The sequence below is a fragment of the Garra rufa genome, chromosome 24, assembly GCF_049309525.1.
Source record: "Garra rufa chromosome 24, GarRuf1.0, whole genome shotgun sequence".
Classification (NCBI taxonomy): domain Eukaryota; kingdom Metazoa; phylum Chordata; class Actinopteri; order Cypriniformes; family Cyprinidae; genus Garra; species Garra rufa.
The window spans coordinates 6,103,780-6,119,286 of NC_133384.1; the positions used below are offsets into that span (position 1 = coordinate 6,103,780).

At 32.3% G+C, this 15,507-nt stretch overlaps 1 protein-coding gene across 5 annotated transcripts in view; it reads right to left on the reverse strand.

Annotated features, from left to right (window-relative positions):
• Positions 1–15,507, reverse strand: part of pfkpa (phosphofructokinase, platelet a) — a 41,015-nt gene that overhangs the window by 1,388 nt on the left and 24,120 nt on the right. For 2 of the 5 annotated variants that reach the window (XM_073831192.1, XM_073831190.1), the window contains exons 16-20: positions 8,625–8,777; positions 6,636–6,800; positions 6,417–6,478; positions 4,716–4,827; positions 1,743–1,842 (exon numbers count right to left, since the gene is read on the reverse strand). In XM_073831192.1, coding sequence (XP_073687293.1) covers positions 1,743–1,842; positions 4,716–4,827; positions 6,417–6,478; positions 6,636–6,800; positions 8,625–8,777 — 592 coding nt within the window. Of the gene's footprint in view, positions 1–1,742; positions 1,843–4,715; positions 4,828–6,416; positions 6,479–6,635; positions 6,801–8,624; positions 8,778–15,352; positions 15,506–15,507 lie in introns of all 5 variants that reach the window. The other 3 variants (XM_073831193.1, XM_073831191.1, XM_073831194.1) reach the window with 2 other exon arrangements.

Below are 15,507 nucleotides of genomic sequence, written 5' to 3' on the forward strand. Positions count from 1 at the left end.
TTAAAAAAAAATACAATAGTGAACTGGAATAAACTAAAATAAAATAAAACAAAACAAAATCCACAGATTACCAAAATTATTATATAATTATATATTTAGCTATTTGTAGGAATATTGAGTGACCAAGTATCAAATAAAATAAAATAAAATTAAAAATTAATAAAATATTTAAAAAAATAAAATAAATATCCACACATTACAAAAAAAAAAAAAAAATCTAAATTATTTTTATATTGCCTAGTATATTAATAGTTAATATTTATACTATATTATAGGCATGGGCGACATTGGGGGGTAAGTCATGAAATCCTCGACAGCCCCGCTGCAATTGGAGCGGTTAGCCAAGCTCAGGCCCGGTTGGGGAACTAGACGGTGCTATATAACCCTTAAACTAAAGCAAAGCAATTGAAGATCTGGCAAACTATCCAATGTGTTTTTGCAGCGTTGTAGCCAATCACAGACATTTCTGTTAATTTCGAACAATTAGAAACACTTAGAATTCACTCACCACTGAAAGCGCCTGATTTCGCGCGCTCGTGAATAATCTCATGACTAAGCGTAGACGCGACGTAAATACAAGATTCGTTGTATAGTTTTAAAGAGCTTTATTATTATAACGGAACTTTGTGAGATCTCTGTGAACTAAGATTAGTGACGCTTTTAGTGATAATAAAGGGAGCGCGTTTTGCATTTTCCAGGCTTTAATCCATTCAGAATTTGTATGAAATTTTCGTTTTTCGGACACATACATGCTGCTATGTTTTGGGAATGACATCTGCATATTTATGCTGGGTTCATTCTCGAAATAGCGGTAAAGCAATGGACAGGACAAAAATATATTTTTCTCCCTTCTCCCAAAACAACTTACCGTTTCAGCTATTAAAATAGTTCAGTTTTGTGTGTAATGGCAAAGTGATTATATTTCGTTTAGTTTAGTTTTTTATTTAGTTAATTTAGAAAAACGTTTGGAGCATTTTTTGTTCGGTAAATATACGTTTTGTTTTTTTTGTTTGTTTTTTGTTTTTTACGAACAGAGCCAAGCGGAAGACTGATCATTGTCTGTTGGATCAGTTTGCCTTCTCAAATCATCACGACTTGCCTAAAATAAATTCTATAGATATAAAACAGTTCAAGTATAAAACAATGTTAGTTTAAACGTTTATAGACATTTATAGATATATTTACAATAGTGAAGAGCCATAAAATAAAATAAATGGAAATCCACAGATTTATAAAAAATACATATATATATTTAAAATTTATATAACCTAGTAAATGAATAGTTAATATTTTGGGTATATTACCATAGCTATATATTTAAACAGTTACAAGAGTTAACTAATACAATAAAATAAAATACACTGTTTACAATTATATATTTAAACCACAAAAAAAACTAATAAATAATGTTCTTGTGAGACTGATTAAAATACAAATGTTTTACCTTCTTCTGTATTCATCCACAGGCAGAGCAAAAGGAATAAAAACACACACACAAAACTGAGCTGAAAAACTGCAGCGACTCTACAGTAATATTTCAAAATCAAGGTCAAGGATTATGTTGAGTACTGCGGTGTATGTGTGCAGTCATGTTTACGCTTTAACAACATGACAATTCCTGAGTGCCTCATGTACAACAGCACAGGTCAAACAGAAGGTCGAGTGTTGAGTGAGTTTTAATGACAGCTTTAGTAAAGTTTGTAATATTACCACATGAAACGCGTGACTGTTGTCTTTCATACCTTTTCTATAGCTTTCATTCAGTTTCTTGGTGATCCACTGCATGGCCTTAGCAGCGATTTTGGTCCCGAAGTTACGGTCAAATGGAGAAGGAGCACCACCCTAGTGAAAGACAAATACGTAAAATATTACTTCATTATTAGGGGCCAAGCACTGAAGGTGCGTAGACACCTATTGTATCAGTTGGCGTTCTTCTTCTTATTCTTCCTTTTCTACTTCCGCTCTTGAATCTATGGCATCCCATAGAATCGCATGCGGGAAAGTTGTGAAATTTGGCACACTGATAGAGGACAGTCTCAACATTAACCATAGCAAATTTGGAGTCTCTAACTCAAACTCTCTAGCACCACCCCTTGTCCAAATTTCACACATTTATGCTTTTTTAACTTTTGAACCGTTAGGCACAAAAAAAAAAAAAAAAAATGTTTTTTCTCTCTGAATCCGTGGCTCATACCGAGTCGAAAGAAAACAAAAATTAAAAAATCGTAAGGTTTAGGTTTTTTTTTTTCTATCTTTAATGGTTTGAAAAAACAACTTTTTCAAACTCGTCCTAGACGGTTTGTCTGATTTTCACCAAAATTGGCTCAGATCATTTTCAGACCATACTGGCAACAAGATATGGAATTCAAATTGATTAGTCAAACCATTCTCGAATAATGCACAAACAAATTCTATGAAAAGCAAGCAAAAATGGATGTGAGGCTATATCTATGCAAAGGTTTGGCGTATCGAGTCTAAATTTGGTGTGGTCGTATTACTGGTGGTTGTTTTTATGATTTTTTTCACCCATTTTGACTAAAATCACTTTAAAATTGCTTTAATTACTTATTGCTGCAGTTGGTCTGATGCTTCCCTTGCCTAGTGCTTGGCCCCGCAATCATTGCTTTCCAGTTCAATTTTTTCTTCTATGGCAGCTCAGAGAAACGCTTGTAGGCAAGTTGTGAAATTTGGCACACTGATAAAGGACAGCCTCAACATTAATCATGGCAAATTTGGAGTCTTTAACTCAAACTCTCTAGTGCCACCACTTGTCCAAAGTTTCACTTATGTTTATGCTAGTAACTTTTGAACCATAAGGCACAAAATCCAAATGATTTTTTCTCTGAATTCGTGGCTCATGCCTTTAGTTTTTTTTCTTCTATTTTTAATTGTTTGAAAAAAAAAAATACTTTTTCGAACTCGTCCAAAATGGTTTGTCTGATTTTCACCAAAATTGGCTCAAATCATCTTCAGACCATGCTGGCCAAAATTTATGGAATTCAAGTTGATTAGTCAAACCCTTCTTGAATAGCGCACAAAATAATTCTATAAAAACCCAGCAGGCTATATCTCTGCAAAGGTTTGGCGTATTGAGACCAAACTTGGTGTGTGTTATAACAAGCATGACCTGAGGCTACTTTTTGGCAGTTTTGGCACAGTGCCACCTAGTGGTCAGGAGACACGAAAAATGGCTATTTTAGTTTATAACTTCTGAATGGTTTGGCCAAAAACTGGTGCATCATGCAGAGTCGAATAATACCCAATTTTCCCATGTCAGCCAAACGCATTGACATATCCTTACAAAACTTTGTATGGGTCATCAACACGATGCCCTGAAGGAGCCTGAGAAGTTTTGAGCCAACCAAATATTCACATGCTTATAACTTTGTGTGGTCGACTTATTTTCACGGGAGTCACCTTTTTATACTCCTGAATCCTTGCCAAGTCCAGCAATATCAAACATGCCAGGTTTTGCCTTATGGTTTGTCCAACGTTGCATTTTAGTGCTTAAAAAACATTTGCCAATATGTTAGAAACCTTTATTTCTATCGACACGAAACCACCATAGGAAATTCTAAAACATAGCGTGCTGGCTATACATTAATGCCCAATTGCCAAAATTTTGATAGTTAAGTGGCAAAAAAAAGGCAAACAAAATCAGCCATCGGTCATTTTTTTATTCTTCTCATATAGAAAGATGTCTATAACTCCAAAACAAAATGAGATATTTTCACCAAATTTGACACACACATACATATGGGCACACTCGAAGGACACATAAAAAAAAAATTGGTGGGATTGTGCCTCTTGGTGGAGCTATAATTGAACAAAACACAAAATTGCCATTGACTACAATATAGTATTATGATATAAAATGCTACATTTTTACCAATGCATTGATGTACCATTGCAAAACTTTGTATGTACCATCGAGACCATGAACTGAAAGTACTCAAAAAGTTTTGACACAGTGCCACCTTGTGTTCAAAGTTATGATGAAATTTCAAATATGTGTGAATTTTGCCTATTGTAATGAGACTGGTATTATTAGACTTGTTGGGTCATGCTGAGAACAGTGATACCAATGTTGCCATAGTCATTGACACCAAACTGTGTGTGTGTCATTGTAACCTCACACTGAACACACCACATCGATTTGATAAAAGTGCTACCTGTTGATCAAAAGTGATAACTGACTAAATCGTATTACTAGTTGTTGTTTTTAAGCCATTTTTAATAAAATCACCTTAAAATGCCTTCAATTCCTCATTGCTGCACTTGGTCTGATGCTTCCCTTGCCTATAGTGCTTGGCTCTGCCATCACTGCTTGCAGTTATATTTATTATTTTAATAATAAAGTTATATTTTTTAGGTATAATATTATTTCTTTGTAACTACTACCTTAAAGTCAGCATATACTATATCAAAAATCCTAAATGCATGATATAAAACATTTCTCAAATAACAATATTAATATATGCATGGAAACATTTTGATAGGCCATTTATCCCATGCACACAGAAAGCAGCACAAACAGTACTGAAGTGCTCCTGTTTCCAGATTTAATCTTGTATCATAATGCTCTCGCTTGTTCACTTGAATTAGCAGGCAAACAAAAAACAGTATGTCCACTACAGATTACTGATTGATTAAAGTGGAGTTAAATGGTGCCTGTGGGCCGGTGTGTTGTGTGATGCATGATTGATGTGCAGTACCTGCTGCATGTGACCCAGAACATTCTTCCTGCAGTCAAACACTCCCCTGCCTTCCTCGGAGTAGAGCTGATAGATGAAGTCTGTGGTGTAGTTTTCATTACTGTTCTCGTTCCTGCATGAACACAAGCGCAGACAAACCGTCTGAGTGAGTGACAGACCGCCTGAGGCTCTGCTCCCACATCTCAATCACACAGACCCAAAATACTCTCATCTGAGCCGAGAGCAGACAAAACATGAGCGAACAAGCCACAAACTCAGATTCTGTCATGCGTGACAGACAGCCAGACCGGCAGATAGAGTTTAAGTCAAAAGTTTACAGAATCTGCAAAATGGTAATTATTTTACCAAAATAAAAGGGATCATACAAAATGCATGTTATGTTTTATATTTAGTACTGACCTGAATAAGATATTTCACATAAAAGGTGTTTAAATAATAGTTGAATTTATAAAAATGGCCCCTTTCAAAAGTTTACGCACAATTGATTCTTAATGCTGTGTTGTTACCTGAATGATCCACAGCTGTGTTTTTTTTTTTGTTTTTTTGTTTTTTTGTTTAGTAATAGTCCTGCTGTTCTTCAGAAAAATCCTTCAGGTTCCACAAATGCTTTGTTTTTTTCAGCAACCATCTTTTCACACTGAGGACAACTAAGAGACTCATATGCAACTATTACACTCACTGATGCTCCAGAATGAAAAACCATGCATTAATGGCTTGTTTCAACTAAGAAGTGTGGTTCAGTACAGTATGTTACGAAGTTATTTATGTTTCCATTGTCATAATCTGTGGACACAAAAAGTATAGTACAGTGTATTTTATTATTTCATATCAGGGTATTCCATCCCAAATTGTACCACAGCCAGGGGTGTAAACTTTTGAACAGAATGAAGATGTGTACATTTTTTCTTATTTTGCCTAAATATCATTTTTTTTTTCATTTAGTACTGCCCTTCAGAAGCTACAGAAGATACATGTTTCCCAGAAGGCAAAATAAGGTAAATTCTGCCTGATCTTCAAATTCAAAAAGTTTTCTTAATGTATATTGTGTTTCCTTCTGAAGCATCAGTGAGCGTTTGAACCTTCTGTAATAGTTGTATATGAGTCTCTCAGTTGTCCTCAGTGTGAAAAGATGGATCTCAAAATCATACAGTCATTGTTGGAAAGGGTTCAAATACACAAAAATGCAGAAAAAACTTTAAATTGTGGGACCTAAAGGATTTTTCTAAAGAACAGCGGTGAGTTTAAATGTTCAGGACAAACAAGGGACTCATGAACAACTACCACTAAACAAACAAACAAACAAAAACAGCTGTGGATCATTCAACACAGTATTAAGAATCAACTGTATGTAAACTTTTGAACAGGGTCATTTTTTTTTATAAATTCAACAATTATTTTCTCTTGTGGACTATATGTAAACATCTTTTATGTGAAATATCTTATTCAGGTCAGTACTAAATAAAAAACAGCATGTATTTTGTATGACCCCTCTTACTTTGGTCAAATAATTAACATTTTGCAGATTCTGCAAGGTGCATCTAAACTTTTGACCTCAGATAGATTAGATAGATAGATAGATAGATAGATAGATAGATAGATAGATAGATAGATAGATAGATAGATAGATAGATAGATAGATAGATAGATAGATAGATAGATAGATAGATAGATAGATAGATAGATAGATAGATAGATAGATACCTCAGGACTAGTCCTCTCTGAATACTGGTCTTCATTTTCTCTGTCAAGTGCTCTACATTAGACTGAAGAAAAGAGAAACAGATGGCGCTGATGTTTCTAGTTTAATAACTGAACTAGACTTGGCACTAAATCAAAGATTATATAACCTTATGTGTAGTTATTTACTTATATTACGTAATATTACGTAGTTTTAGCTCTGTGTGTGTGTTTGCTGGTAACCTGCAGGTCTCTGATGTCAAACGACTCCTCAAAGATATAAGCAGCATCTGCTCCAGCCGCCAGTCCACCAACACTGGCCAGATAACCACAGTAGCCTCCCATGGTCTCGATGATGAACACGCGGCGCTTTGTTCCACTGGCAGACTGCTTTATACGGTCACATGTCTGACAAACACATACACGTTCAGTCATTTCTGGTCTTGTTGAGCAATGCCATAAATCTTGTTACAACCTGCTGAATCACTGTCATGCCAGATACAAATACAGTACATGCCATGCAACAAGAGCCACTTTTAGACCTCTAACTAAAAATGTCTACTTTAGTCTTCTATTATGAACACAAATCAGTTTGAAGACATGGAATGTTTACTTTTCATGATGTTAAAAATCAAAGCTGCAGAGCTTCAGGGAAGATAAACTGCATTGAATATGGGCTTTTAGGAGCTTTACGAGCAGCTTACAGACTGACAAAACAATTTATGATACACAAAAATGCTCCTATTCCAAAAATACTGCTGTCTAAACCGTCTGAATGCTTTTATTGCTAAGTATCTTTGAGTCATTCTTAGGAAACTGTCATTTTGTGTGCTATGTGTGTGTTCTCACGTACTAGTGCTATAATTAAATCACTCACAATATTTGATATATTTTAGTATTTATTTGGATTTTTTATGTAATTATAAATTATGTATTTATATATATGGGTCAAAGACAAAAAAGGGTTTAAATAAAAAAAAAATAATACAATAAGTGTAATGCTGCTTTAAAATTGTTGTTTCTCTAAAAAAAAAAAAAAAAAAAGAAAAAGAAAAACGTTTCCGTTTAATTTAATTGAATTTTTGTTTTGTTTTTTTGTTTTCTGAGCAAAAAATAAATATCATACATTTTTCCCTAATTTGCAGAAGACACCCACTAAAATGTCATTCAGTGTATCAATCTTGTCAGGCATATTTACAACAAAAATCAATTTAGATATTAAAAGATGGACTTCTGTCACCCCAAATACTAATAACTAATACTATACTAGTAATTCTACATTCTTTAAATTTGCCACTATCCTATGTTTTGCCCATTTGTCAGAAAGATGTTTGTGCTAATTTATAACACAATAAAATGTAATATGCTCCCATATTATTTTAATGTGTGCAAGTCAGAATAAGCTTGTTTGGATTTTTACATAAATACTGTGTTACACTAAATGGCAATATAACATTATTTCAACCAAATTTTGTCATTTTATTCTCAAAAAACGTATTTGAAACCTTAAAAGTAGACACTTTACTTACATTTAATCTGCTTTCTATGGACATAAAATCATTTTGTAAATTCTCTCATATATACATTTTTAATATTCTATAATAGATTAATATTCTTTAGGTGTAATATTTGTTTCATTGATATTGATCATTAGAATTAAAATGTTATATATAAAAATATAGGTATAGAATAAATTTATATATATATATATATATATATATATATATTCTTTAGGTATAATATTTGTATATTAATATTTCATAATGTTTTATATTAGGTAAGCCTCTTCTTTCAATCTTTAGGTGTCATTCATTTTAATATTTTAATAAAATTTTAAGTGAAGTTAAGTATAACAACCCTGGACCTGCACCATAATTTAATCTATGTATAAAATCCATGTCTAAAATTATTATTTAAATGGGACTGCACTCTTAAAAATAAAGGTGCTTTAAAAGGTTCTTCCCAGTCATGCCATAGAAAAAAACATTTTTGGTTCCACAAAGAACAATTCAGTCAAAGGTCCATCTCTTTCTTACCTTTTTATAATCTGAAGAACCTTTTTTTGCCCCAAAGAACCTTTTGTGAAACAAAAAAGGTTATGAACCATTTAGACAAAAAAGGTTCTTCTATGGCATCGTGAAGCACCTTTATTTATAAAACAGTGTGGGTAGAACTAATGTTGTTTCCTAAGAATGACTCCTTTCCAGACAGGAAGGAGGTTTATGTTCTTACCTCCACAATGGCATTGAGGGCCGTATCTGCCCCGATACTAAGGTCAGTGCCGGGCACATTGTTACTAATGGTTGCAGGCAGCATACAGAGCGGGATGCAAAACTCCTCATAGCTGGACCGAGCCTCATACAGCTGCAGCAGACACTCTATGGCCTTTGGCAGGTCAGCACAACACAGCAGGGGCCCACAGGGGATAGGACAATGCAACCGTTAGAGCAGCAGGGGGAGTACTGGTGCAGGAGCGGACCCTGCTGATGGGACACCCACCGTGTGATGATCACCATGGCTTCCGATTGAGAGTCAAGAGGAAGAGGAAGGGGGTACGAATGGGATCGGATCGAATTTGGCAGTCGCACGCACACAGGGTTGTCACGTGGCAAAACACTGAAGCGAGACGGCAGGGATTCTGCACAATTTTAACAGACATAGAGGCAGCAAGATGACTCACAGGCCACACAATAACATTGATAATGTACTGTAACCAACAGTGAAGATGCCATCGTAACATTGGGATACTAATTTTCGACTGGTCTTTGCATGCTATTTGCTTACTAAATTGTGATTGTGAGTATATTTAAATGTCAGTTCATCCAAAGTGGAAAATTTTGTCCTATTTACTCACCCTCATGTCATTACCTCTGTTTTTTTCCCCCCATGAAAAACAAACATTTTCCAGAATAACATATTAATAGTGCACTATACAGGGTTTCTGCAGATATGAACAAGTTAAATTTAAGACTTTTTAAGACCTTTTTAATACCACCTTATATGAAATTTAAGACCTAAACCTGTAATGGAAATAGATATTATATTACATGCATATGTGATATTTAATGTGTTTAATGTAAAAAGTAAACAAAATTTCATGGCTGTCATAAATTAAATTTATTACTACGATATACAGTGAACTTTCCATATCAGCAGATACTATTCCACACAAAATATCCCCATAAAAGTACCACTAGAAATATCTGATGTAAAAAAAAAAAATTCTAAAGCGATTTTTTTTTTTTTTACTTTTGAAATGTATGCGTACCTTTGAAATTTATTTTATGAATTTATCAATAAATTCTAAATGGCTGTTAGCAGTGAGATTACATAATTTACACTGCAAAATTAAAAGTGAGATTAATGTTTTAAATACATTTATTGATTTATAAATATATATATTAGAAATGTTATATAAATACTGCGATTCTGTCTGAAGACGCAGTAACTTCCACAGAGGGAGAAAAAAATCTACAGTTGTTAGCAACTGGCCTTAGCCAAGCCCTATATTCAGTTTTTCCAAGCCCAGTATCGCTAAACTTGCACTTCCTCATAGCTAAAAAGTTAAATCCATTTGACTTCTGCGGTACAATCCGAGAGAGACTCGCGCCAATAACAGAAAGCTGATTGGCTATTGCATGCTGGTCTCATTTGTAGTTTAAATTCAGCAAATTATATTTGGACTAGTGAAATAAAGAACTACAACACCACGGAAACAACAGAAAGAGAATTTAAATGAGCATTAGAGGTAGCGTTACATGGACATCGGAAAAATAAGACCTGTGTAAAATTATTTAAGACCTAGAACAGCGAATTTAAGACTTTTTAAGACCCCGCGGAAACCCTGACTATATTCAAAATTCTGTTCACGCAATGGTTCAATTTGAGTTTGTTTTCTGGTATGACGTCTTGTAGCTAAATTTCCATCCACTATTTTTTGCTATTCTATTACCGACAGTGTACATTTTAAAATTAATTATTTTTTTTATTTATGTACTTTTTTCTGCAAAATTTTTTCAGCCTGTTTCCATCAAGTTGACATTTTACCAAATGTTTTTTTTATTAGTAATATGCATTGCTAAGAACTGCCCTTTAGCTGTTTTTTTTTTGTACATAATGTACAGTGTATATCGCAAATTATCGTATCATATTGAAATGTGGCAGTTTACTGCTTACTAATTTCACAATACTTATAAATTATTAAATAAGGAAATATAAAATAAAACTAAATAAAAGGAACCTAAAATTAATAAAAAAAATAAAAAAGTAACAATATATGATTGAGAGGTAACATGTTTTATTGTTACCAATATTAATAAAATAATTTTATATTCAATGTAATAATATTAATAGAATAGTTTCAGACATTGTTATTGTTTTTTTATTTATTATTATTATTATTTATTTATTTTTTTTTTTTTCATATTTTTTGACCCTGAACCACAAAACCAGTCTTTAGTAGCAAGTAGCAAGGCTCATTTTGTAGCAATATATCAAAATTCTCATTTTTTTCTTTTCCATCCAGTTGATCTTTTACCAATAGAATGGTGTAAAACAAATGCGTTGTTGCATAAATTTTGTTTTATGGCAAAAAAAAAAAAAAAAAAAAAATCAGGCTTTTAGTTGTTTCTATACATAATGTACAGTGTATATCGCAAATTATCGTATCATATTGAAATGTGGCAGTTTACTACTTACTAATTTCACAATACTTACAGTATATATTATTAAATAAGGGAAATATAAAATAATACAAAATAAAAGGAACCTCAAATTAAGATGTATAATCAATAAAAAAAGACTAAATAAAAAAGAAGAAAATATGTTTGAGAGGTAACATGTTTTATTGTTACCAATATTAATCAAATTTTATATATGATGTAATAATATTAATTTAATAGTTTCAGACATTGGTTTTATTTTATTTTCATTTTTAAATGCCAAAACTCATTAGGATATTAAGTAATTAAGAGCCTGGACAACATAACCAGTCTTAAGTAGCACAGGTATTTTTGTAGCAATAGCCAAAAATACTTTGTATACTGTAAGTCCAAATGAGTGATTTTTATTTTATAAATCATTAGGATATTAAGTTCTTGCCATTGGAAGATCATGTTCCATGAAGATATTTTGTAAATTTCCTACTGTAAATATATCAAAACTTATTTTTTATTAGTAATATGCATTGCTAAGAACTTCATTTGGACAACTTTAAAGGCGATTTTCTCAATATTTTTTGCACCCTCAGATTCCAGAATTTCAAATAGCTGAATCTCAACCAAATATTGTCTTATCCTAACAAACCATACATCAATGAAAAACTTGTTGATGTTTAAATTCAGAAAAAAAATGGACCCTTAAGACTGGTTTTGTGGTCCAGGGTCACATTTATTTATCTTAAAGCTATTTTTCTCTAAAGAAAGTGTTTCCATAACAGTTTTTGCAACATTTTAAGTATTTTAGTCAAACTATTAACCATGATTTAATTACAAAGGAACAAATTAATACAACATAATCACAATTGTCCTAAAATGAGCCATTTACCGGTATCATATGCACTAATAATTCTCAGCAGTACATGGCCTACTTTTATGTTACTTTTTTTTATTTTATCCCTAGTCTCCATTCATTGTTTGAATATCCAATTCAAAATACCTTTGCATTTGAGTTCCATGGACAACAAAAAGTTTAGGACATGAGGGTTTCAGGTGAACTATCTCTTACATGTGAAAAACTGAGCTTGTGGTTGTGGCTTGTGTTGATTTAAACCATTAATATAAAAAAGCTATGCAGACAGACTCCAGTTCTGCCAGCGTTAGCCGGGATCAGCGATCTGTTATGACGGGTTTAATGCGGTGTGATCACAGCACAGCACAGGCTCAGTCACATGACAGCCACAAAAAAAGCACAGCTCAAAACATGCCGCCATCATGTCATCTCCACTTACCTGTCAGCTAACGGCTCGCCTTTGCGTTTACCAGCCGAAACATCAATGCTCAATGTAGAAATATTTCGGGCTAAATCTCACAACACTACGAAGAACATATCCAGGTCATATTTCAGCTCAAAATCAATAAGGAATAGTATTTTGCTTAAAGAAAATGAAGCTAAATATGGCCCAGACATATCTCAATGAATCTCGCTTAAACAGTCTTTGCACGTTTGCTAATGATGTTAATAAAGTTATTAGGATTTATACTGAGGAAAGAGCACTGCAGTTAATAAATTGCTTGTTTAAAGCTCATTTGAATTTATTTAATCTTATATTATTATATTATGGTGCCTTGGATGCCTGTCTGAAATCAGTTCCCTTAGGATTTCCCCTTAGGACACAATCCTGTTGAACAACTGACTGACTGGACAGCAAAGGGGCTGCCTAAAGATTTGGTCACATTAGCAAAACTTTGCAGGCAAAGAATGATCCATAGTTTACTGTCAATAATGTAGTGATTTATGAAGTACAGTTCACGCAGAAGTCAATTTCTGTTAGCCAATTTGAACTTGAATATAAAATCGGTTGTGAAATCTTTCACCCTTGCATGAAATTCCCAATTGTATGACAGCGTTTAAGTGCCACATAAAAAAAAGAGATTAACGTTGTAATATTTAGAGAATAATTAATTTGAAATTACAAGAATAAAGTAAAAATTTTATGAGAATAAAGTCACAGTGTTTCGAAAATAAAGCGTGAGAAAATAAAATTAAAATAAAATACAATTTTGTTGCAATTACAAGATTAAAGTTATAATATTTTGAGAGTATATTCTAGCCTTTTGCGCATGCAAATGGCCCGGACTGGAAGCACCGGGAAATAATTCCAAAGTGTCAGCTTTCAAAATCTGTCAGTTTATTCTCGAAACATTTTGATTTTATTCTCGTAATTTCAACTTTATTCTAGAAACATTTGACTATATTCCTGAAACATTTTGATTTTATTCCTGAAACATTTTGACATTTTGACTTCATTCTCGTAATTTCGACTTTTACTCTCAAAACATTACTACTTTATTTCTCATAATTTCAACTTTATTTTCGAAACATTTTGACTTTATTCTTGTAGTTTCAACTTTATTCTTGAAATAGTTTTACTTTATTCCTGAAACATTTCAACTTTATTCTCGAAACATTTCGAATTTATTCTAGAAATGTCAACTTTTTTCTTGAAACATATGACTTAATTCTCAAAACTTTTTAACTTTATTCTCTAAATATTTTGACTTTATTCTTGAAACATTTTGACTTTATTCTCATAATTTTGACTTCATTCTCAAAACATGTTGACTTTTTCTTGCAAGATTTTGAATATATTTTCAAATTTCGACTTTATTCATGAAACATCACTACTTTATTCTCGTAATTTTGAATATTTTCAAAACATTTTGACTTTATTCTCGTGATTTAAATTTATTCTCGAAACATTTTGACTTTATTCTCGTAATTTTGACTATTCTCCTGAAACTATTCTCCTGTAATTTTGACTATTCTCTTTGACTTTTTTCCTGACACATTTAGACTTTATTCTCAAAACATTTCGACTTTATTCTAGAAATGTCAACTTTATTCTCAAAACATATGAATTAATTCTCAAAACATTTTAACTTTATTCTCGTAATATTTTGTCCTTATTCTTGAAACATTTTGACTTTATTCTCATAATTTCAACTTTATTCTCAAAACATTACTACTTTATTTCTCATAATTTCAACTTTATTTTTCGAAACATTTTGACTTTATTTTCGAAACATTTTGACTTTATTCTCGTAATTTCGACTTTATTCTCAAAACATTACTTCTTTATTTTCAAAATATTTTGACTTTATTCTAGTAATTTCGGCTTTATTCTCAAAACATTTTGACTTTATTCTCAAAACATTTTAACTTTATTCTCGTAATATTTTGACCTTATTCTTGAAACATTTTGACTTTATTCTCATAATTTCAACTTTATTCTCAAAACATTACTACTTTATTTCTCATAATTTCAACTTTATTTTCGAAACATTTTGACTTTATTCTCGTAATTTCGATTTTATTCTCAAAACATTACTTCTTTATTTTCAAAATATTTTGACTTTATTCTCGTAATTTCAGCTTTATTCTCAAAACATTTTGACTTTTTTTGTTGAAACATTTTGACTTTATTCTCGAAATTTCAACTATATTTTAGACACAAATCAACCTTATTCTCCAAACATTTTGATTTTATTCTCAAAACATTTTGACTTTATTCTCAAAATATCAACTTTATTCTCAAAACAACTCAACCTTATTCTCCAAACATTTCAACTTTATTCTTGAAACATTTTGACTTTATTCTCAAAACATTTTAACTTTATTCTCATAATATTTCGATTTTATTCTCAAAACATTTTGACTTCATTCTCGTAATTTCAAACTTTATACTCGAAACATTACTTCTTTATTCTCTAAATATTTTGACTTTATTCTCATAATTTCGATTTTATTCTCAAAACATTTTAACATTATTCTTGAAACATTTTGACTTTATTCTCAAAACAATTCAACCTTATTCTCCAAACATTTCAACTTCATTCTTGAAACATTTTAACTTTATTCTCATAATATTTTGACTTTATTCTTGTTATATTTCAACTTTATTCTTGTACTATTTTGACTTTATTCTTGTAATATTTCGATTTTATTTTTTCATAATATTTCAACTTTATTCTCTAAATATTATGACGGTAATCTCGTAATCTTAGATTTTTTTTTTTTTAATGTGGCACTAAAACGTCGTCGTACAATTGTGACTACATTTCATCTATGAAAATTAGCCAAACAACGGTAAATGTGACCGCAGATTTAAGTTTGGAAACCCTTCGCCTAGTCTGACGTGATTGGCTGGTAAACCTAAGGCAGAGCCTGTGATTGGTTTGTAAAGAGAAGACAGAGCCTCTGATGTGATTGGCTGGCGGGTGTCGCCCTCCAGCCTCACTTACATCAGTGATAGCATTCAGAGCCGTGTCTGCGCCAATGCTGAGATCTGAGCCGGGCACATTGTTGGAGACGGTGGCCGGCACCATAACCATTGGCACACACAACTCCTCATAAGTCCCGCGGGCTGATAACAACTCCATGATCCCCAGGAAAGCCT